General features: G+C 45.8%; 1 protein-coding gene across 1 annotated transcript in view; it reads left to right on the top strand.

Annotated features, from left to right (window-relative positions):
- Positions 1-20,811, top strand: part of LOC148823190 (dynein axonemal heavy chain 11) — a 76,320-nt gene that overhangs the window by 14,931 nt on the left and 40,578 nt on the right. The window contains exons 17-42 of the mRNA XM_088928892.1: positions 217-471; positions 784-953; positions 1,388-1,610; positions 2,718-2,834; positions 2,934-3,020; positions 3,392-3,550; positions 3,944-4,027; positions 5,223-5,381; positions 6,240-6,362; positions 7,457-7,579; positions 8,564-8,788; positions 9,169-9,260; positions 9,369-9,495; positions 9,923-10,069; positions 10,701-10,934; positions 12,234-12,365; positions 13,557-13,717; positions 13,845-14,001; positions 15,177-15,322; positions 15,406-15,522; positions 15,793-15,931; positions 17,465-17,557; positions 17,891-18,085; positions 19,013-19,090; positions 20,097-20,229; positions 20,399-20,526. Coding sequence (XP_088785018.1) covers positions 217-471; positions 784-953; positions 1,388-1,610; positions 2,718-2,834; positions 2,934-3,020; positions 3,392-3,550; positions 3,944-4,027; positions 5,223-5,381; positions 6,240-6,362; positions 7,457-7,579; positions 8,564-8,788; positions 9,169-9,260; positions 9,369-9,495; positions 9,923-10,069; positions 10,701-10,934; positions 12,234-12,365; positions 13,557-13,717; positions 13,845-14,001; positions 15,177-15,322; positions 15,406-15,522; positions 15,793-15,931; positions 17,465-17,557; positions 17,891-18,085; positions 19,013-19,090; positions 20,097-20,229; positions 20,399-20,526 — 3,804 coding nt within the window. The remainder of the gene's footprint in view (positions 1-216; positions 472-783; positions 954-1,387; positions 1,611-2,717; positions 2,835-2,933; positions 3,021-3,391; positions 3,551-3,943; positions 4,028-5,222; positions 5,382-6,239; positions 6,363-7,456; positions 7,580-8,563; positions 8,789-9,168; positions 9,261-9,368; positions 9,496-9,922; positions 10,070-10,700; positions 10,935-12,233; positions 12,366-13,556; positions 13,718-13,844; positions 14,002-15,176; positions 15,323-15,405; positions 15,523-15,792; positions 15,932-17,464; positions 17,558-17,890; positions 18,086-19,012; positions 19,091-20,096; positions 20,230-20,398; positions 20,527-20,811) is intronic.

Genomic DNA, 20,811 nt, shown 5'->3' on the forward strand with positions numbered 1-20,811 from the left:
AGTCCTGTGCAGGATGAGTGTTTAAATGCTGCTTGAGGCAGAGCTTGTATTGTCGTGCATATTAATTGCACATCATTTTGAAAGAGTGTAAAATCCTTGTGAAGGCATCCTCGCCTCAGTGTATTCTAGAATGGGAATGAGAACCGTTTGCTGGAACAGAAGGCTGAGAGGTTTTCGTGTGTGTTGAGTGTCTTCTGCTCTGGGTCCCCTGGACAGCATGACATGGAGGACATGCTGGACCTGTCTGACCTGCGGCAGGAAGTTCTGGACAGAGTGGACGATGTCATCAGAAGGGCAGTGGAGTACAAGAGCGCGCTTGAGCCCTACCGCCACCTGTGGGTGGACGACCGAGGCGAGTTCATGAAGCAGTTCCTCCTCTATGGCCACGTGTTGACCTCGGAGGAGATCGAGGCTTATGGTGAAGACCCGATCCCTGAGAATCCTCCTTCCGTCGATCAGTTTAAAGCACAGGTGGGTGCACGCCAGCCTTCGGTGGAAGTGATTCAGCTCCGCAGGATTTCAGTTCTGTTCAGAAGTGTGGCTCAGAACAAAATCCCAGTGTTTTACAAATGCCACAAACGAATTGACAAAGCAAGGGAAAAAATATAATTAACTAACTCTTCATTTTCTTGTGTTCATTTTATTGTATTGCAAAGAAAATGTGTACATTGAATAATTGCCTTACTGTTAAAGCTGTTTTTAATTTTCTTGTTAATGTTTTAAGCACAATGTTAGGCTTTTCGCTACACATTCCAGGTGCTTCACTGTTTTGTTCTTTTACAGATTGATGCTTATGAGAACATGTACGCTCACATCAGCGCGCTTGAAGACGCCAAGGTTTTTGAAAGCTGGTTTAGAGTGGACATTAGGTCATTTAAAAGCAGTCTTTTAAATACGATCAAGAAATGGAGCTGGATGTTCAAAGAGCACCTCATGACCTACGTCACGGAGAGGTGAGAGGCTGGTCTCGCTGTCTCGGTGGCTTCGGTGTGTCAGAGAGCAGCAGTCGGGACCTTCCCCTTGCCCATTCGCCTACATATATCTCATAACCTTTGAAGAGTTCACGAACGATTTAGCATAAGCCTTGAAAAAGATTTATTCTGTCCATTATTAGAGAGACATTTATTCCTCATTCAGCAGCCCAGAGCCTCTCCTGCCCGAGACTGTATCCTGCAGGGGACAACTGTTTTTATTCCCCACAGAATTACAAATTGGGTTTTTTCTTTGAAATGGTGACAAATGGTGATTTGGATTTTTCTATTGGAAATCGTGACTGGAAAAGAAAGGATGATTGTGATTAAAGCATCACTCATGTGTATCATATAGTGAGAACTATGGCCTTGATGTACAGTGTGTTATTCCGATTCTTATTTGTTTTCCTTTTCAGTCTCAATGAATTGGAAGAATTTATAAAAGAGACAGACGAAGGCCTTCAGAGGCCTTTGAAGGAAGGTGACTACAGTGGTCTGGTGGAGGTCATGGTCTATCTTCTGGCAGTGAGAGACCGCCAGGCGACCACTGATGAGCTCTTCCACCCCCTGAAGGAGACCATTGTCCTGCTGGAAGGCTACGGCCACAGCATGCCGGATCATGTGTGCACACAGCTGGAGGTGAGGCCATGGGCCTTGACCCCAAGTGCATCTTGTACCGTGTAGAATCTAGCAGTAACCTACGTTGGCCCAGCAGAAACAAAACACAGAAACAAAAATGAGTGCACAAACCAATAAGACTGCACTAAAATAAATCTACACAACACAGACAAAAAAGACTGTACAAGCAAATGTGTTCAAAACAGACATGGGCTCTCACAACGGTCATGACATCTGTTGTTAGGTGAGAAGGCAGTGCAGAGTGGAGGGCACGTGTTCAGTTCTTGATGAGATTTTTCCCGTGAATTTTCTTAAATCTTTTAAAAAACCACGACAGTAGAATGTTGTGTCCATTCTGTGAAGGGCAGCTTAGTGAAACCGTTTATTTTGCCTGCACTGGGGTGAAAGCAGTGTGCTATCAAGTGCTCCAACCTTTCCAGAGCGCTGTTTCTATAAGAAGTTCATATACTGTATATGGCTTCTTATGTGAGTTTCCCCACTCTGAAACCTTTAAGGTTTTAAATAACAAATGTAAATATGAAGTCTAAAGTATATTACATATATACTATATATATATACATAATATATATACATATATTACAGGTTTATTTTAATTATTTACAATTATTCCGTTGACCTCACACTGGTCTATAGCCTCCCCTCTCATAAGAAAGGAACAACTGATGTCATGTCGGTGGTGAGAACACATTTTTTTGTGCACTCTTTCCTGTTTGTGCACTTATTTTTGTTTGTGTTGTGTAGGTTTTTCGTGCAGTCTTTTCTGTTTGTGCTCTCATTTGTGTTATAGTGTTTTGCACTTCTGGATCACCATAGTAAACACTGTGTTTACTCTGTGTCATAACAAGTTGGGAACTGTGATTCATTTTCATCTAATCTAAAGGAACACAGTTCTCATGTTTATAAATTGAGTGTTTTCCATACATTAATTTTGTCTCCACAGCACATGATCTGCAAGAAATGCATGTTAGCATATTGACCCACTCACTTGTTCATTTCTCACATTCTACTGACCTCCAATATAAGGATGTTTTCTGTAGTTTAGGCATTTATCAGTTTGTTTGAGCTGATCGCTGTCTCTGAAGAAGTCGCTCCTTTCAATCCCTTCAGGAGCTGCCGGAGAAATGGAACAATACCAAGAAAATTGCTGTGTCTGTGAAACACGAAGTTGCTCCTCTCCAGACAGCTGAGGTGTCAGTAATTAGAAGGAAGTGTGTGGCATTTGAAGTAAGTGAATTCCTCCACAGATCCCTTCCTTACTGAGATTCTGGTGCCTTGACATTCTCCTGTTGTCAGAACTGACATACTTTTCTCTTTCTTCCTCAGATGAAGCAGTGCGAATTTAGAGAAAGATTTAGACTGGAAGCACCTTTTGCCTATAATTCTGAAAAACCTTACGGCCTACTACAAAAAGTAAATATATTTTTTAAGTTTTTAGACTCACTGGTAACACTGTGTAATTGTAGTGTGAAATGATTAATTAAAGTGTTCTGAAGACTGCAGCTTTGTATCATCTCTTTAGAAGTAACATTAAGTTCCTCTTTTCCTCACAGTATTCATTTTTCTTACAATGACTCCAATTTTGGGAGGTTCTTTATTAATCATAAACATACAAGTATCAGTACATGGTTGGCCCCAGTATCAGTGGTTGTGCTGAGCTTTTGGAGCACAGTAGCTCTGGGTAGCATTTAGTGATTCTGAAGAAATGTGTGATATTTTACATGGTGGGAACATGTAATACAGCCACTAGATACAGCCACTGTAAGATGGAGGTTTCCTTCCAGGCAAACAGAGAGATCCAGCAGCTGGAAGAAGAGATGGCCAGCTTGCAGGAGTCCAGTAACCTGTTTGAAGTGAGCACTCCGGAGTACAGGCAACTCAAGCTGTGCCGTCAGGAAATTGTGATACTCAAAGACCTGTGGGACATCATTATATATGTTCGGGTATGCTTTTCTTCTGACACAGGATATTCTTGAACATGTGTGCATTTTTTTTTATCAAATAAAAAAACACTTTTAGGAGTGAGCTATACTTTCGTCTCAGTCATACAGGCACACGCAGTCACCTTTTTGCCAGTTTGCAGCTCAGCTATTGTAATGGTTTCGGGCCTTCATTTCAGTGTCTCCTCTGCAGTGACCTCTGACCCTCCCGTAGAATAAGAACAGCTGTTCTGCAGAAGAAAAAACAAAAGCTTATGCATTGCAGAATTGCACAAAAAATGACAGCTTTGTTACTTAATCAGCTGCAGCCAAGGGTGGTGCAGTGCAGCGTTGTGTTTCTAAGAGTCTCAGATCTTTCTTTTCGTAAAGGGTGTCGTTTCTGGACTTGTCTTGCAGACCAGTGTAGATGCCTGGACGAAGACCCGCTGGAGAGAAGTCAGTGTGGAGCAGATGGAGGTGGAGTTGCGGAGGTTTGCCAAGGTAGAGGCCGCAGAAAATTTCTCGGCGCTGCTGACTAAAGTCTAGCCGGTCCAGAGACCAGAACAGTCAGAATTCAGCCCAAGCAGGCTTGATGGGATGAAGGGCCTCTTGTTTGTAACCTTTCTTATGCTCTCATACTACTAAATATTGTTACACCTGACTGCTTCTGCGCAAGCACTATCAAGAGCTACTTTCTCCCCTGTCAGCTGGCAGTAAAAGCCTTTCTGCAGTAATTTTCCCTCAATCACTGGAGAGACATGAATGTCAGACTTGATTGGATCAAAGAGACTTCGGCTGTTTACAAGGAAGGAGGCAGTTTAGCTGTGGCGTAATGGAACATGACATATAATTTGTGCTAATGCTCAGGGAGGAGAAACAGAGGCCAGAATTGTTCCTCTGCACTTGGAGGTGATTCAGTGCATCACGCCTGGCGCGCTCCACTGAATCGATACACAGCTCTCAGCAGAGGCTTTGGGTGGGTTTGAACGCATTCAGTGTCTTGTGACAGGCCACACAATCAAAACCTCTCTTTTTTGATCAAAGACTACAGTGATCTTTAATAAACACACATGCACTTAACATTAAAAACACTATTTATTTCAAATATAAGCATTTCCCATTTTTAAGTGGCTTCAAGAACCTCAGAATGTTTACAAACTTGAAGGGGCCATTAGGAGCTATCTTCCTTGGATATTTTATTTGATTGGATATTTTATTTTCTTAGCATGTTTTACCATACTTGTAATCCCCAATCATCTTCACATTTTAAAACCATATAGAACACAGGAGAACCTGCAGCTGAGAAGAGGTTATGAGTTAGTTGATCTCATTCAGTGGTTTCATGAAAGCTTGTCCTCAAGCCTTTGAGGACAGAAGTGGTCCTGTTCTCCGTTTTAAATACACTTGCACGTAGTTTCCTCTTGTACTTTCACTTTTCTTCTCATTTACACCTTATGAGTAAGTGTTGTCCCCGGTAACCAGGGCTGTTCTCCTGTAACGCATTTTTAACATATATAGCGAACGCTTCTGCTTCTGATAGGAGACCAGTCTTTTTATTTAAAGTTGTCCAGTTCAGTTCCCTTTTCGTTTCGTGTTGAGGGAGCTGGGAGGTACCATCCGGGCCTGCTTGTGCCGTAAGTACCCCCCGAAGTGCAGAGAAGCCGCTGACCTGTTGTCACCGTGATGATTTGCGCAGGACATGTGGCAGCTGGACAAGGCGGCGCGGGCCTGGGGTGCCTACAGCGGCCTGGACTCCACCGTGAAGAACCTGCTGGCCTCCCTGCGCGCCGTGACCGAGCTGCAGAGCCCGGCCATCAGAGAGCGCCACTGGGCCCAGCTGGTCAGCACCACAGGGGTGAGCGAGCCGCAGGTTCTCGAGCAGCGAGAGCCCAGGAGCCTTGAGGGGACCCCTGTGAATGTAGAGCACGTGCTTCAGTATTTAGCTACATCATTGGAGCACATCCTCCTAACTGTTTCATAATCATACATTTAGTTTATACAGCGCTTTTTAACTGAAAGCGCTTTACATGTGGAAGAGGAACCAATGCTCCAGCAAAGGAGTGTAGCACCACCTGGGGTTTCTGCACCAGCGGCCCCGCCGCACACAGACTGGGAGGGTGACCTCACCAGTTCAGATACATGGGCACATTAGGGAGAGCAGACTGGTCAAGTCCAGGGCAGAATTCAGTTCAGGGCTCCAGGGCTGATACCCCTGCTCTCCTGAACAGTGCCATGGGGCCTTCATGACCAAGTAACTTCTGTCTAAGAGACAGCACCTCCTAGAGCATTGTGCATCTGCCAGCATACTGGTGCAATTCTGGTGCAGAGAGAAGAGCGCCACCTATTGGTCCACCAACACTACTTTCAGCTGCTGCTTGATTTTTTTTGTCCCGAACTAGTCCTGTTCCATTATTTACCGTCCTTTATTTTTTTTACACAAATGCCATTACATGACAAGAGTACAAGTAGGAGTTCATTCCACACAGAAACAATAAGAATTGGGACACAAGGTGGGGAAGCAGAACAATGTGTGGAATTAACCTCTGCTTATTCCTCTGCAGCTCCCGCACTGATGCAGCCTCCCTCTCGAACCCCTGCATTACGTGTCGTTGTCTTAAGCTATAGGATTAGCGGGGGCGTCCGGCTGGCTTCGGCGGCAGTGTGCGAGTTGCGGGGGTCCTGTAGCCTGTGTGTGTGGCCTCTCTGCCTGCAGGTGCAGTTCGCCATGACTGAGGACACCACGCTGGCCGAGCTGCTGGCCCTGCAGCTGCACAGGGTGGAGGAGGATGTGCGGAGCATCGTGGACAAGGCAGTGAAGGAGATGGGCATCGAGAAGGTCAACCCTCATTTCTAGCACACCTCAGTAGCTTTGTTCTTTATACTTCAGCCCCAGTCCTAACCCCTTCCTTATACTTCAGCCCCAGTCCTAATCTGTTCCTTATACTTCAGCCCCAGTCCTAACCCTTTCCTTATACTTCAGCCCCAGTCCTAACCCCTTCCTTATACTTCAGCCCCAGTCCTAACCCCTTCCTTATACTTCAGCCCCAGTCCTAATCTGTTCCTTATACTTCAGCCCCAGTCCTAATCTGTTCCTTATGCTTCAGCCCCAGTCCTAATCTGTTCCTTATACTTCAGCCCCAGTCCTAACCCTTTCCTTATACTTCAGCCCCAGTCCTAACCCCTTCCTTATACTTCAGCCCCAGTCCTAATCCGTACCTTGTACTTCAGCCCCAGTCCTAATCTGTACTTTATACTTCAGCCCCAGTCCTAACCCCTTCCTTATACTTCAGCCCCAATCCTAATCTGTACTTTATACTTCAGCCCCAGTCCTAACCCCTTCCTTATACTTCAGCCCCAGTCCTAATCTGTTTCTTATGCTTCAGCCCCAGTCCTAATCTGTTCCTTATACTTCAGCCCCAGTCCTAATCCGTTCCTTATACTTCAGCCCCAGTCCTAATCTGTTCCTTATACTTCAGCCCCAGTCCTAACCCCTTCCTTATACTTCAGCCCCAGTCCTAACCCCTTCCTTATACTTCAGCCCCAGTCCTAATCTGTTTCTTATGCTTCAGCCCCAGTCCTAATCTGTTCCTTATGCTTCAGCCCCAGTCCTAATCCGTTCCTTATATTTCAGCCCCAGTCCTAATCCGTTCCTTATACTTCAGCCCCAGTCCTAATCTGTTCCTTATGCTTCAGCCCCAGTCCTAATCCGTTCCTTATACTTCAGCCCCAATCCTAACCCCTTCCTTATACTTCAGCCCCAGTCCTAATCTGTTCCTTATACTTCAGCCCCAGTCCTAATCTGTACCTTATACTTCAGCCCCAGTCCTAATCTGTTCCTTATGCTTCAGCCCCAGTCCTAACCTGCTGATGTTCTTGAAGAAGAAGGGTTCAGTCTGCCAGTATTGTGTATACTCAGATGTGTCACCACAGGTTCTCACAGAGATCACTCAGACATGGACAACCATGGAATTCTGCTACGAAGACCACTACCGGACATCAACTCCACTTTTAAAATCGGATGAAGAACTAATTGATGCTTTAGAAGACAACCAGGTATTGCTTGGAAACATAAACGTGACAGTTTGGTAGAGCTGAATCATTTTAAGAATTTTAATCTGAAATAGACTCCTCAATCTGTGTTAGAATTATTTTTTTTAATTTCTGTTTTGTATAGCTTTTATTCTTTCTTCAAATTTCATTACACATTTTGTCCTTATGTCCATGTGTCAGCTATGGACAAGACTAAGCAAACACAGAGCAGTCTCTGAATGAGGAGGATTACCGGAGTACAGAGCTGCAAGATTAGTGGAGGCATGAAACATTCCAATGTTTTTTTTAGATCTCTGAGCCTGCAACAGTGCAAAATATGGCCTGTCTATTCCTAGTCATGACAATTTGAATGGAAGTGGTGGACTAATGCTCTCAGTGCACTGTGCTGGGACTGGGGCTGGACTGAGTCTGTTGTTTTTGTATGGCAAGCGCGGTCTAGTCTGCAACTCTGATGAGCAGAGAAGAAAACTGTCTCTGTAGGGCAGCTGTTTGAGTTTCCAGACACATCTGTGCATGGTCTGACATTCCTGTGCTGTGTAGATTTGGGTAATGAGTTGAAAACAGGTGTGAAACTGGCCTACAAATAAAACCTGTTTCTAGACAGTGCAGTAGACATCAAACATGTCCATATTCACCCTTGGACAGTCTTGTACTGTCAGAGGAAGTATTCATGCATTGGCCTTCACTACCCCTTGTAATATCTCCCTTACAAATTCATTAGATGGATAATTTGTCCATGAGGGAAATCAGAAAAAACACTAAAATGCTAAAACAAGAGCATTTAAGTGAACTAATATGATTTTTTGGAAACAATTGGTCGTTTTGTTTTGAGATAATTCCTTTTTTGGGATTCCACTTTAACTCCGGAGTTACTTGACTCATTATTATTAGCGGGACATATTCATGTTATTTTTAGTAGGACAGTTCATCTGCGTGGGTTTCCACTCGCAGACAGTGCAGCTGTGATGTTCTCCCTGTTGCTCTCAGGTGCAGCTGCAGGCCATCCTGCAGAGCAAGCACGTGGAGTACTTTCTGGAGCAGGTGTCTGGGTGGCAGAGGAGGCTGACGGTGGCCGACTCAGTCATCCTCATCTGGCTGGAGGTGCAGCGCACCTGGGCGCACCTGGAGAGCATCTTCATCGGCTCCGAGGACATCCGCGGGCAGCTGCCCCAGGACGCCGGGAGGTTCGATGGCATAGATGCGGATTTTAAGGTAGCAGGAGCGGACGGTGGCTTACAAATGAAAGGTGGTCCATTTGTGTATCACATCAGGCTCACTTCTTTCACTGTACCTCTGTCACAAAGTTCTTGGCTCTTTCTGCTCAAGATATTGCCTTGCGAATGTCGGTAGATTTGAAGAGGTGAAGAAGAAGCAGGCTAAATTATTCCTGAGAGTGCATCTGGGTTTGGGAGTGTAGATGACTCTGTGATGCTGACAGGAGAACCTGAAATGCAGTTCCTCTTCAGCACAGTAAATGAGTCAGCACACACCTGACAGTCAGACTGCAGAACAGGAGTTGGTCCTGACTGCCCTCAAACGGTCACCATGCTGTGGTGTAGTTTAACTATCTGCTTCTCTCTGTCTGTGTGAAGGAACTCATGTTTGAAAGCACCAAAACCAAGAACGTGATAGAAGCCACCAACAAGCCCCATTTGTTTGAAAGACTTGAGGATCTGCAGAAAAGGTTTGTGCTGAAACGTCTTCTTTGACAAGGGGTGTCTGCCAGCTGTGGAATGCCCGGGTGTTCGGCAGACAGGCCCAGGTAGCAACGGCACTGCTCTTCCCTCCCCAGGCTGGCGCTGTGCGAGAAGGCTTTAGCTGACTATCTAGAAACCAAGCAGCTGGCCTTCCCCCGTTTCTACTTCGTCTCCTCTGCGGACTTGCTGGATATCCTTTCCAAAGGCACGCAGCCTCAAGAGGTGAGGAGGACCCTGCAGGAAAGTGGAAGGCTGCTACAGTTTCTGGGGGAGAAAATTATATTGTGATAATTATGTTGAAGCTTTTTTTCTGGATTGCACACTGATTTCAGCCTTTTGCAAATATTTTTTTAAGGGTTATAAGGGTAGTGGGGGGGGGTGTAAAACAAATGTATTTAAAACTTAGAAGAAGAGGCACTTCTTTACACAAAGAGTTGTGGGAGTATGAAGCAAGACGTCCAGCATTGTTGTTGAAGCCGATGTGTCTTCCAAGAAGCTGCTGAACGAGATCCTGGGATCAGTAAGCTCCTCAAACCAGACGAGCTTGGCTGGCTAACTGGTCTCTTCTCCTTTGCAAACGATGTCATAAAAGTTCTGTAACATCATATGTAAAATGATAACCTAATCCCTAGGTCTATTTCTTTAATAGGTCACACGGCACCTTGCCAAACTGTTCGACAATATGGCTGACTTACAGTTTGAGAGCAGTGAAAGGCAAAGTTCAGTTGCAGTGGGAATGTTCAGCAAAGAAAAAGAATATGTTCCCTTCCACACGCACTGCAATTGTATCGGTCAGGTAAGATTGGTTTTGTTTCCATCTCGCAGCCTTAAACCACTAAAAAGAAAGGCAGACTTTCCAAGATCAGGGAGCAGTGATTACTGCTCGTGCCGGAATGACTGGTAACTGCTGTTGAGATCTGACTGTAGCACAGCGCCACCTGGAGTATGAGTGAGGAAAAGACATCTTTACATATTAAAATGGCATGTTGGCCAGTTGGGTTTGGTGGGGTGTTAGGAATTAATTTAACATATTCTGGAATGGTTAATGCTTTTACTTGAACTTTTAGTGTTTTTAATGAAGTTTTAGCGTTGCTCCCAGCACAGTCCTTAATAGGCAAAAAATTATACAGCTGCAGCACAGGAACTTTGTGTCAAATTGAGCCGCATTTCCTTGCAGACCCATGACTGGCGTGTTTTCCAGGTGTCTCCGTCAGAGTGTGACTTTAGCCCGAGCGAGAGAGAGTTGGTCGCTACAGCGCAGTGCTGGGTTTAGACCGCAACAGCACTGCTGCCGTGCTCGGGCCTGTTCATTCACCATCTCTGCAGCCGACTTGCGCACGATCACTGTTGCAGTGCGATGTGATAAACGGCGGCGAGCAGGGGGCCGCCCTGCTGGCGGGTCTGAGTGCGCGCTGTGCTCTGCGCAGGTGGAGGTGTGGCTGAACCGCCTGGAGGAGACGATGCGCCGGACGGTCCGCAGCCAGCTGGCCGAGGCCCTGGGCGCCTACGAGGACAAGCCCCGGGAGCAGTGGGTCCTGGACTGGCCAGCGCAGGTGTCCCTCACCGGCTCCCAGATCTGGTGGACCGCCGACGTGGGGATAGCGTTCGAGAGGCTGGAGGAGGGCTTTGAAACGGCCCTCAGAGATTACAACAAGAAACAGGTGACAAGGCCAGCTGGTCGCAGCGCTGTGGCCACCTGTGCCTCATGATTTCAGTGAGCGTGGGGTGGACTGTTGTGATATGTTGCTCCAGCTGAGGAGGAGCTCTGGCCGTATTAGCACACACTGGCAGGCTGCATGGCGACATACTGGTCCATGCCTCGTGTTTGTGAAGGGTTTCATGATGTAAGATGTGAGGAGATAATTCTGAAGAAAAAGTATCGCTGGCAGAGTCTGTACTTAAATAACATGCTTTAGTAACGTCTCTTGTTGGCACTCGGCTACTGTATCTGTCCAGACTCAAAAGGCCAACAATGTCTGTCTTCGGGTGAAAATTTATAACAAACCTAGTCTGCTGCCTTTCTTAAAAGTATGGTGGGGATTATAGTGCTTAACAAAAGCAAACAATAATACATTGTTTATTCATCTATATACAGAATCTATTATCAGAAAGTTGATTAATCCCATTGAGGACTGCAACAACTCTGAACCTAGCCCTGAAAACTACAGCCTAGAGTGAACACTAGTCCATTGCTGGACACGCAGACACACACACATGGTCAGACACTCACGCACATGCACATGCACATGCACAGCACATGCATGATGCACGCTCCGACACACATTGCTGCACACACAGGAATGCTCACGTGCACTCACATACACACATGCACGCACTCACACACATGCATACAGCAACATTTTGGAGACACCAAGTACAGCATAGACAATCAACTCAGCCGACATGTCTTTGGGTGGAGGATATTTCTAGTCACAGTGTTACAGCTCACTCACAAGCACCTACAGAAGGACTGTCTCCACTCCACAAGCAAACACACTTTGCCCACTCTGCTTGGGGCGATTGATCAATGACATGTAGCCCCATCAGCCTGAAGCAACATGTGTGACCTTCTTATATTAGATCAACCTCAAACCCACACACTCGCAAATCCCGTGCAAGAAGAATTATTACAGCAACAGTATAGTAGCAGGATTCTTCAGTGCCACTGTAATAGTGAACTAAAAAGCCAAGGAAGTAAGGACACATTAATTATATTATTACAATACAGTGTACAGTATATATAGTAAATGTAGAACTGTCAGGAGAACTCGGTTCTCTGTTAATTTGAAACTTGCTATTGCAAGAGAGAGAGTCATCTGCAAGAAGGCAAGTAACAGAGTTAATGACTCTCTTATCGTAAGCCAACAACTAGAGATAATGGCTGCATGAAAGAAATATTGATGTAAAGTACAGTACAGCGTTTCTTCATTTGCAGTATGCGTTGTTGTTGCTATGCACAGATCGCACAGCTGAACGCTCTCATTAACATGCTGCTGGGAGAGCTGGCTCCAGGAGACAGGCAGAAGGTCATGACTGTCTGTACCATCGATGTCCATGCCAGGGATGTGGTAGCAAAGCTCATAGCTCAGAAGGTAAGCTGGGCTTTAAACAAACACTGCTGACACCATTTGTGGTTAGAATTCAGTTCCCCATAGATAAAACAGTTTGGTTTAGAAGTTCACACAAGGCATGTCTGTGAACAGCATGCAATAATCTAAAATTCCTTTAGCCTTCTCCTTTGTCAAAAGACAGTTTGAAGAGCCCTGGAGCAGATAAGAACATAAATTTGATGTTTTGAAACATTGAGTTGAAGGTCATTTGACCCAACTAGCTTGTTTGGTTGCTAATGGCTTTATCAACTCAAGAATCTCATTCAGATGCTTCTTGAAGGTTCCCAGAGAATCAACGTACACAATGTGGCCCGACAGCTTGTTCCACACACCCACCACGCTTTGTGTATTGATGCACCTTCTTTTCACAGTTCCAATCTGCGCTTTTAGTGACGTACAGTAGCTCCCTGTTGTACCCATGTGTTCTTGTTTCACTGCCAAGCATAACATCACCCATGAGGTTGATGAAGACATTCAAGTCTTTTAACACAACTGTGCAGGAGGCTCAAGTCCTTTTATAGTGCAGTATAGGAGTGAGGTCTGACTAGTACAACACTAACATTACTTTATTTTAACTTTAATTATTAATTTCATACCATAGCATTTTGTGTGCTTTTTTTTTTTTGCTTCTGCACATTGTCGACTTAAAGTCCCTTTCATAGGCTTCTGCTTCATCTTGCATTTATAGAGGGCATTTTTACTACCCTCTGTTCCTCTGCACTTGTCTTTGCTATACCAGGTGTCCGGCGTCTGCCCAGTGTTTTCATAATGGTTTTAGATTTTTGGATTGTCTTTACTGCTTATGTAATGTGTGCAGTGCCTCTTAATTTGCAGTGAGCATTGATTTAACTTAGGAAGAGCTGCAATGCATAAGCTGCAAAAGAGATGGTCATTTTCACAATATCTTGGATGTTGCAGTTGATAGTTGTTTAACAGAGGTAAGCCCGATTCTAGTTGCCCGGCTTTGTTTTGTCCCTCTTTTGCGCCGTTGGATAAATATTTGTGATCTTGCAGTCACAGCGCCGTGATCTTGTCCTGTTCACAGTTTCTGCATTTCATAGTTGATATGCACATAGATTCATAGCAGTCCTTCGCGTTCTTAGTCATACCTCGATTTCAGTTGGATATCAAATTGTCCTCCGCTCAGAGGGTGACGCCCTGGCTGTCCCGCAGGTTGGCAACTCTCAAGCCTTTGCCTGGCTGTCTCAGCTGCGCCCCCGCTGGGACGAGGAGCAGGGCCACTGTTTCGCCAACATCTGCGATGCGCAGTTCCGGTATTCCTACGAGTATCTGGGCAACACCTCCCGCCTGGTCATCACGCCGCTCACGGACAGGTAAGGAAGAGAGGAGGTGTGACCACAGGCTCCCGCGGGAGAATTGAGCCCTGAGCGTTATTATCCCACTGGAAAGGCAGTGACTGTACAGATCCCATGTCCTGTGCTTCCTCCGGTGATGGCGCAGGTGTTACATCACGCTGACGCAGTCCCTGCACCTGACCATGAGTGGGGCTCCTGCAGGCCCAGCCGGCACAGGCAAGACAGAGACCACGAAGGACCTGGGCCGAGCGCTGGGCATCATGGTCTACGTCTTCAACTGCTCCGAGCAGATGGACTACAAGGTAGCGCACCGCGCAGAGGCACCGCTCTGTGACAGCTCACACACACTCCAGCCCCTGTCCTCAGGCAGGAATTACATTTTTAAATAGAGCAGGTTGAGTCCTTTGAGTGATGGAGGCTGAGTCATGTCACTAGCTGACCTCGAGCAGTTGCGCATGATGGGCTGGGATTCGATGTTCGCTCAGGGCTCTCCTTAGCTCTTGGTGCAACAGCGACCCCTGTGGCCTCCCAGTCACCTGCAGGCACTTGTCGCCATGTGATGCTGTTGGTGACACACACGCCTGCCCTTTACAAGCGCTAAACCTGCAGCACTGGCCTGTGCAGCCTGTGATGTGTTAAAAGATGATTGGCTTGAAGACAGGCAAGTGGGAGGAGTCTGCCTACACTTCCTCTTTCTCCCCTGTGTGAGGTTGCTTAGAGCTAAGACATGAAAAACTCACTTGTGATTGCAGAGCTTGTGGGCATAAAGAAAGAATTGCCAAGTCTCAATTAAAAACAGCATGAAGTGGGTGCAAAAGAAGTGTTTCATAGCTATAGTTTATGGAGCTGTTAAACAGAAGTTTGAGAGAAGGTCAAATTCTAATCTCACACTTATGCTCTCCTGTGTATAAATACTCGCAGACTGTCCACCACTCTGAGCGCATCTTTTTTAGCCCCCCTCCCTCCACTCCAGCTTCACCCTAATAGCTGCCTCCCTGCTTCATTCCCTGTAAATGAGGGGGCTGTGACAGCACTGCTCTCTGACTAGCACTGTTATTTCCTCATCCAGGTGAGTTAAAATACTGAAACATAAGTACCTTTATATTTGTTGTCTCAACTCGTCAGAATTATGAACTACTGAAATTATTTTATGGACTTGAAAGGAAGAAACCAGAAACCCAAGGCAGCTCTGGTTCCTGATAGACGCAGATTGGAGGACCTGGTATGCATTTCAGACATTGTGCATGGGCTTTGTCTTGCACCTCTGTTTTGAAGGTTTCCTTGTGTCCCATTTCAAATGTTTCAGGTTTATGAAAATGAAAATGCAGTGGCTAAAATAGGTGTGTAAAACCAAACTCGAGTGACAGAAGAAATATGCAGACGGCTCATTACGATGTCCTCTTCTTGTGGGACCATGACTCCTTGTTCAACAATGTACTGAAGCTGTCATGTTTGTCTGCGCCTTCCTGCACTTTAGTCCATAGGGAACATCTATAAAGGCCTGGCGCAGACGGGTGCCTGGGGCTGTTTTGATGAGTTTAACCGAATCTCCGTGGAGGTGTTGTCTGTAGTTGCTGTGCAAGTTAAAACCATACAGGATTCGATAAGAAACAAGAGAAAGAGGTAGGTCCATTTGTCTTCATTTGCCCGATTACTGTAGTTTTCCCTCGCCAAGTGTCTCCCACAAGCCCTGTTGTTCTCTGCAGGTTTCTGTTCCTCGGGGAGGACATTGCTCTGAAGCCGTCCGTGGGGATATTCATCACAATGAATCCTGGCTATGCAGGGAGAACAGAGCTCCCGGAAAACCTCAAAGCTTTATTCAGGCACGCTCCCCCAGTGTTTTCAAGTGTACAATCCACACTATATATAGCTCTAGAGATTCCTGCGCACAGCCTCATGACAGCTTACCTTGCGCCGTTCATCTTTGTGCAGTGGTTGAAGTTTATTTTTATGTAGCTGTCTTTGACTGCAAATTTCAGAGGATAAAAGGATTTAAGATCTTTACCTGGGCATCTTGCTGTCGTGGTGGGATGCCGGGAGTTTGTGTTCCTGTATTTCTCTGAGAGTGTGTCACCATCTGTATCCGCTTGCAGGCCCTGTGCCATGGTGGTGCCGGACATCGAGCTGATCTGCGAGATCATGCTTGTTGCTGAAGGCTTCCTTTCTGCGCGGCTGCTGGCCAGAAAGTTCATTACTTTATACACTCTCTGCCGAGAACTGCTCTCGAAACAGGTATCGGGGGATTCGGATGTGATGTTGCCACACATGGCTTTCATGCACGTGCAGGTTTACAGAGATGCATCTCGGGGTGTTTGCGTGTAGCCGATTACGGTGACGTGTCTAGAAATGCCCTCAGTACGGCAGGCAGATTACCCAGCTTAATTATGGTCACCATGAGAGACGTGCTCCTTCTAGAATAGCCTGCTTTATAGACAGGGTTTCTTACATACAAGACATACAAACTTAAGACATTCCTATTTCTAGTCCCCCTGTATGAGGTCATGCATTTCAAAAAGTGCTACTTCAGTACCACTCCTCCCTTGTAACTTAACTATTCAAGTCATCTCACTGTAGGAGACCGACCTCTAAACATAGAATGCAAGCAGAGTGCTAAAGGTTCTTTTGACTGCTTTTGACTGCCATTCGACACTGCCTTTCACCAGCTACTTGATTTTCACCTTTTCTGTTTATTATATGACAATTTGAAAGGGCAAATTGTTAGCTTTTTTAGCTAACCTAAAAAAAGCAACTCTAAGTCTGTTTGTACAGCAGCAAATTGTTTTTTGGCTGGTATTATTTCCATGGTGAGCTGCTCTGGTATCATGAATACCAGCTGTCAGTCAGTTGTCGCTATTGTCTTGACAAGGACCTGTGTTCTGTTTATAGTCTAATGAAGGTGTGTCGTGTTACAACAGTGAGGGACCGTCGTACAACAAGGGGGAAAGGCTCTTGTAGCCTACAAGGCAGTAATTATCCACAGTCGTGAGAACATAAACTGATAAATTATATAAAGTTTTAGTCACATAAACCGTGCACGTAACACAAAACAAGATCAATTAAACTTCAGAAGCATAATTCATGCATCCCAGCTCATTCTACTACTCTGCTGTAATGAACTGTAATGAACCAGCTGTTAAATGTTATTTAATGAGCTTGCTGCTGCATGGACTATAATTCCAGTGGAAAAAAAGGAATGAACTTCCCAATTACATTTCCTTAAATATAACACAAAGAGAATTCTGTATTGTGTGTATGCTGCTGGACTGCCAAAGGCAAGCAGATGTCATGGTCTCGTTCCAATTCTCCTTTGTCACCGGGGGATCTATTACAGTAGCTACCAGCAACCCAATGTGCAAGATGAGCCGAATGCCCTTTTTTGAGGTCTACCAAAACACACGTCTGAAGGCTGCCCTCCTGATGGTTATTTAGCACATTGGCAGTCACCTTTATACAGGTGTTTTGAAGTGGGTTATGATTGTGCAATGGATGAACACTGTCTAAACAATAAGGTAGTTGTGCCTTGTATGCTTTAAAATCAGTGTGGTCACTATGTGGCATTTAAGAACCTGATTGTTTTTTGTTTAATTGGAATTTCTGAACTATTAAGGGAATTTGTAACATCTTAATGAAAATGTGATACAGTTACTTCACATGAAAACTCCTTCCGTCTCCTCCTGGAGGGCTCAGTCTTAACGGTGACTTTGATGACCTCATCCTTCAGCTTCACATTTTTGCTGCTGGTCCTTCTCCTTGCTGCTCTCTTAGGACCATTACGACTGGGGCCTGCGAGCGGTCAAGTCAGTTCTGGTGGTTGCAGGCTCCCTGAAGAGAGGAGACAAGAACAGACCCGAAGATCAGGTAAACAGCCTCATACTTTCCACTCTTTAATTGCTCACAGCTGCTGGATGGTGGACGGTGGATCAGCTCAAACTCACCACTAAGTTAAACATCATCTGGCATCTTTTAAGTATGTTAATGTTTGATGCTCAAAATAGTGCATCTTGTGATAAACTATGAAATATGCCATGTTCCCTCGGCAGAAACCCTTCTTATGAACTACAAGAGCCCAAATGTTTTGACTGCAGTCTTGTCACTGTGTCACATTAGCTGCTGCATAAAAGCTTCAACTGCACCACAGGCAGACACCTACTCTTGTGCAGTAGCTCCTGAAGCGTTGTCTCTGTTCCCAAGGTACTAATGCGCGCCCTGAGAGACTTCAACCTGCCCAAGATCATCGCAGATGATGTCCCTATTTTTATGGGCCTCATCAGGGACCTGTTCCCAGCCCTGGAGGTGCCCAGGCAAAGAGACCTGGAGTTTGAGCAGATGGTGAGACAGTCCACCCTGGACCTCTGCCTGCAGCCTGAGGAGAGCTTTGTCCTCAAAGTAAGAGATCCATCACAGTGAAGCCCCTGATGCTATCATTGCATTCACTATGGCTCTAATTACAGGCCCGCCGGCTGGTGTCTGCAGAGAAGGGCCCAGCACATTCCTGGTGTTGGGGCCTGCCTTTGCGTCATGGTGATTAACGTTTCTTTGGGCTGATAAGGAAATCCTCCAACAAAATACGTCTGATGTTGAACCCTTGTCCCATTATCGTTCACTCAGATTCCATTTTTTTCCATGGAGTGTTTCACGTGTTGTGACAACCATGAAGTTGGAATGATATATTTTGCTAGGAACACATTTTCAGGGTTACAGTGTCATGCATAAACAAGTTGCTGTACATTACGTACATGACGTAAGTAGGTGAATATTAATTAGCCCTGGCATGTTGCACAATGCTAGAAAGCAGAACAGCCTAAAAAGAGCTAATCAATTTTTACATTCCCATAATGTGCCTTTTTTTGCTCTCAGAAGACGTGTTCCCTGCTGTGTCTGTCTGTCTTACCCTCACCAGGTCCTGTAAGACTCCAGTCAGGAGCCCATTCCTCCTCCCTTTCTGCTGAGATAGAACCAGGGTCCCCTATGCTTTCATAGGAGCCTCTGTTTCTTTTACAAGACTATTAACATCTTATTGATCTCCCTTTTAGTTTTTCTCTGCTTGTTAGAGTGAGGATCTGTCTTGTGTTACTTTGTGCAAATAGAGGTTAACTCACCAGAAAAAGTTCAGATCAGCCTGAATTTGAAAAGTGTTTAAGAATGGAAATATACAGTATATATATGGCATGTTAGCTGCTGCTCAGGACCATGAAATGCAAAATACAAACTATTTAACTACAGGTAATGATCTATGTAGAAACTGATTAATAGTGATGCCGCTAATAATTGTACTCATCGAGGCGATCAGAGTGTTAATTTTTTGCTTTCCAGGTGATTCAGCTGGAGGAGCTCCTGGCTGTTCGCCATTCAGTGTTTGTGGTTGGAAATGCAGGAACAGGAAAAAGCCAGGTAGGTTCCATTGCTCTCTCATTTTAAGCAAAAAAAAGCATCTATCTCTTTTACTCCTCGAGAGCATTGTATGATCTTTTCCAAAGTTTTGCACAAGTAGTTCAACCACTCGGATCAGGATTCCATTACAATGGAAGATGTACTGTACAGTTTTTTAGGTCACATTCTGCTGTAACTAGCAGGCCATTAGAGTGGGCAACAGATAGCTGACATCACAGCATACCAGTCAACTCTCTCAAATACAAAGAAAATCCAAGAAAAAAGTAATGCTTAAATCTTGATTTTAAGAGGCAAAACCAATGCACGCAAATAAATTGGTTTCTGAACTGGTTTATTCAAGGGTACTCACTGCATTAACAGTATATAGTGTTTGTCATCCTGAAGGATTCCTAACGATTTCATATAGAAGAGGGGTCACACTTTATCCATCACTGAAGAGCCTCCCCACCTGGATGGTCCTTGGCAGCCATTAGATACCAGCAGATCAGATGGAGGAGTAGGAAATAGCTGTACCAGTTGAATTAAAGCAGAACTTCAGGGAGGCCATTTCAAGCCCAGACGACATTCAGTCAGGACACTGAGGTTATACATATTAAAGCACAAGGTCTTCAGTCACCATACATGGCCCAAAGGGAAGAGCACCACCTACTGGTCCACTTCCAGCAGGAACCTGGTTTTCCTTGGAGCTTTCCCATGCTAACAGTGTCTCAGCCCAGCCTACAGTAGCTGCACTGCCCAGATCTGACAGTGCTATTGGGAATGCAATTTCCCAATGCAATCGACGCGGTGGATTTATAGTCAAGCCAGGTCTGCACTGTTGTTAAAACTATCGAAGCACTGGTTTGGTGTTTTTATATTTTATTTTGATCATGCTTGAGAGCAAAGTGTCTCCAAGGTCCTTTTAAACCTGCCTTCCAACGCCCAATCAAATCACTCAGGCATTCAGGCAACACATCCTCCCGCTGTGCCTACTGCTCGATGACAGACCCTCCATCTCGCTTCGCAGGTTTTGAAAACCTTGAACAGAACCTACGCCACTCTGAAGAAGAAGCCCGTGTGGAGCGACTTGAACCCGAAGGCCGTCACCACCGACGAGCTGTTCGGCTTCGTCCACCCCACCACGCGCGAGTGGAAAGACGGTCAGTGGACTCGGAGCGGGCGAGCGGCGTGCGTGTCGGGGGGCCAGCGGGGCGACAGTCACCTCGTCGGTGATCGGCCGATGGCGGAGCCCCCCACACGCCTCGCCTGCCCTCATTTTGTTGTCCGTTGCTCCCACTCCGACGTCAGCGCGAGCCTTTCCCGTTTCAGGACTCCTGTCGTGTCTGCTGCGCGAGCAGGCCAACCTCCCTCACGGCGGGCCGAAGTGGATCGTGCTGGACGGAGACATAGACCCCATGTGGATCGAGTCCCTCAACACTGTCATGGACGACAATAAGGTGCCAAATTGCTCCTGTGACTTGGCCGTGACAGGAATTCTGAATGAGGCTACATCAGCGGTCCTGGTTTGGGGCGAGAAACGCCTCTCTGCTCAGTTCTTTTTTACAGTTCAAAGCAGTGATTTCAGTGAGTTGAGAAATTGGAATTGGACGCTGTCAGTAGCGGGCTGTAAGTGAACGATGAATGGGTTCATGAATCCAGTCACGGGACAGGGAAATTGCAGGGAGCCAGGCCGAAGGGGTTGGTCTAGAGAGAAGCGCCGCACCTCAACCCTCTCCACGTTT

The sequence above is a fragment of the Atractosteus spatula genome, chromosome 12 (genome assembly GCF_055471065.1).
Source record: "Atractosteus spatula isolate fAtrSpa1 chromosome 12, fAtrSpa1.hap1, whole genome shotgun sequence".
Lineage (NCBI taxonomy): Eukaryota > Metazoa > Chordata > Actinopteri > Semionotiformes > Lepisosteidae > Atractosteus > Atractosteus spatula.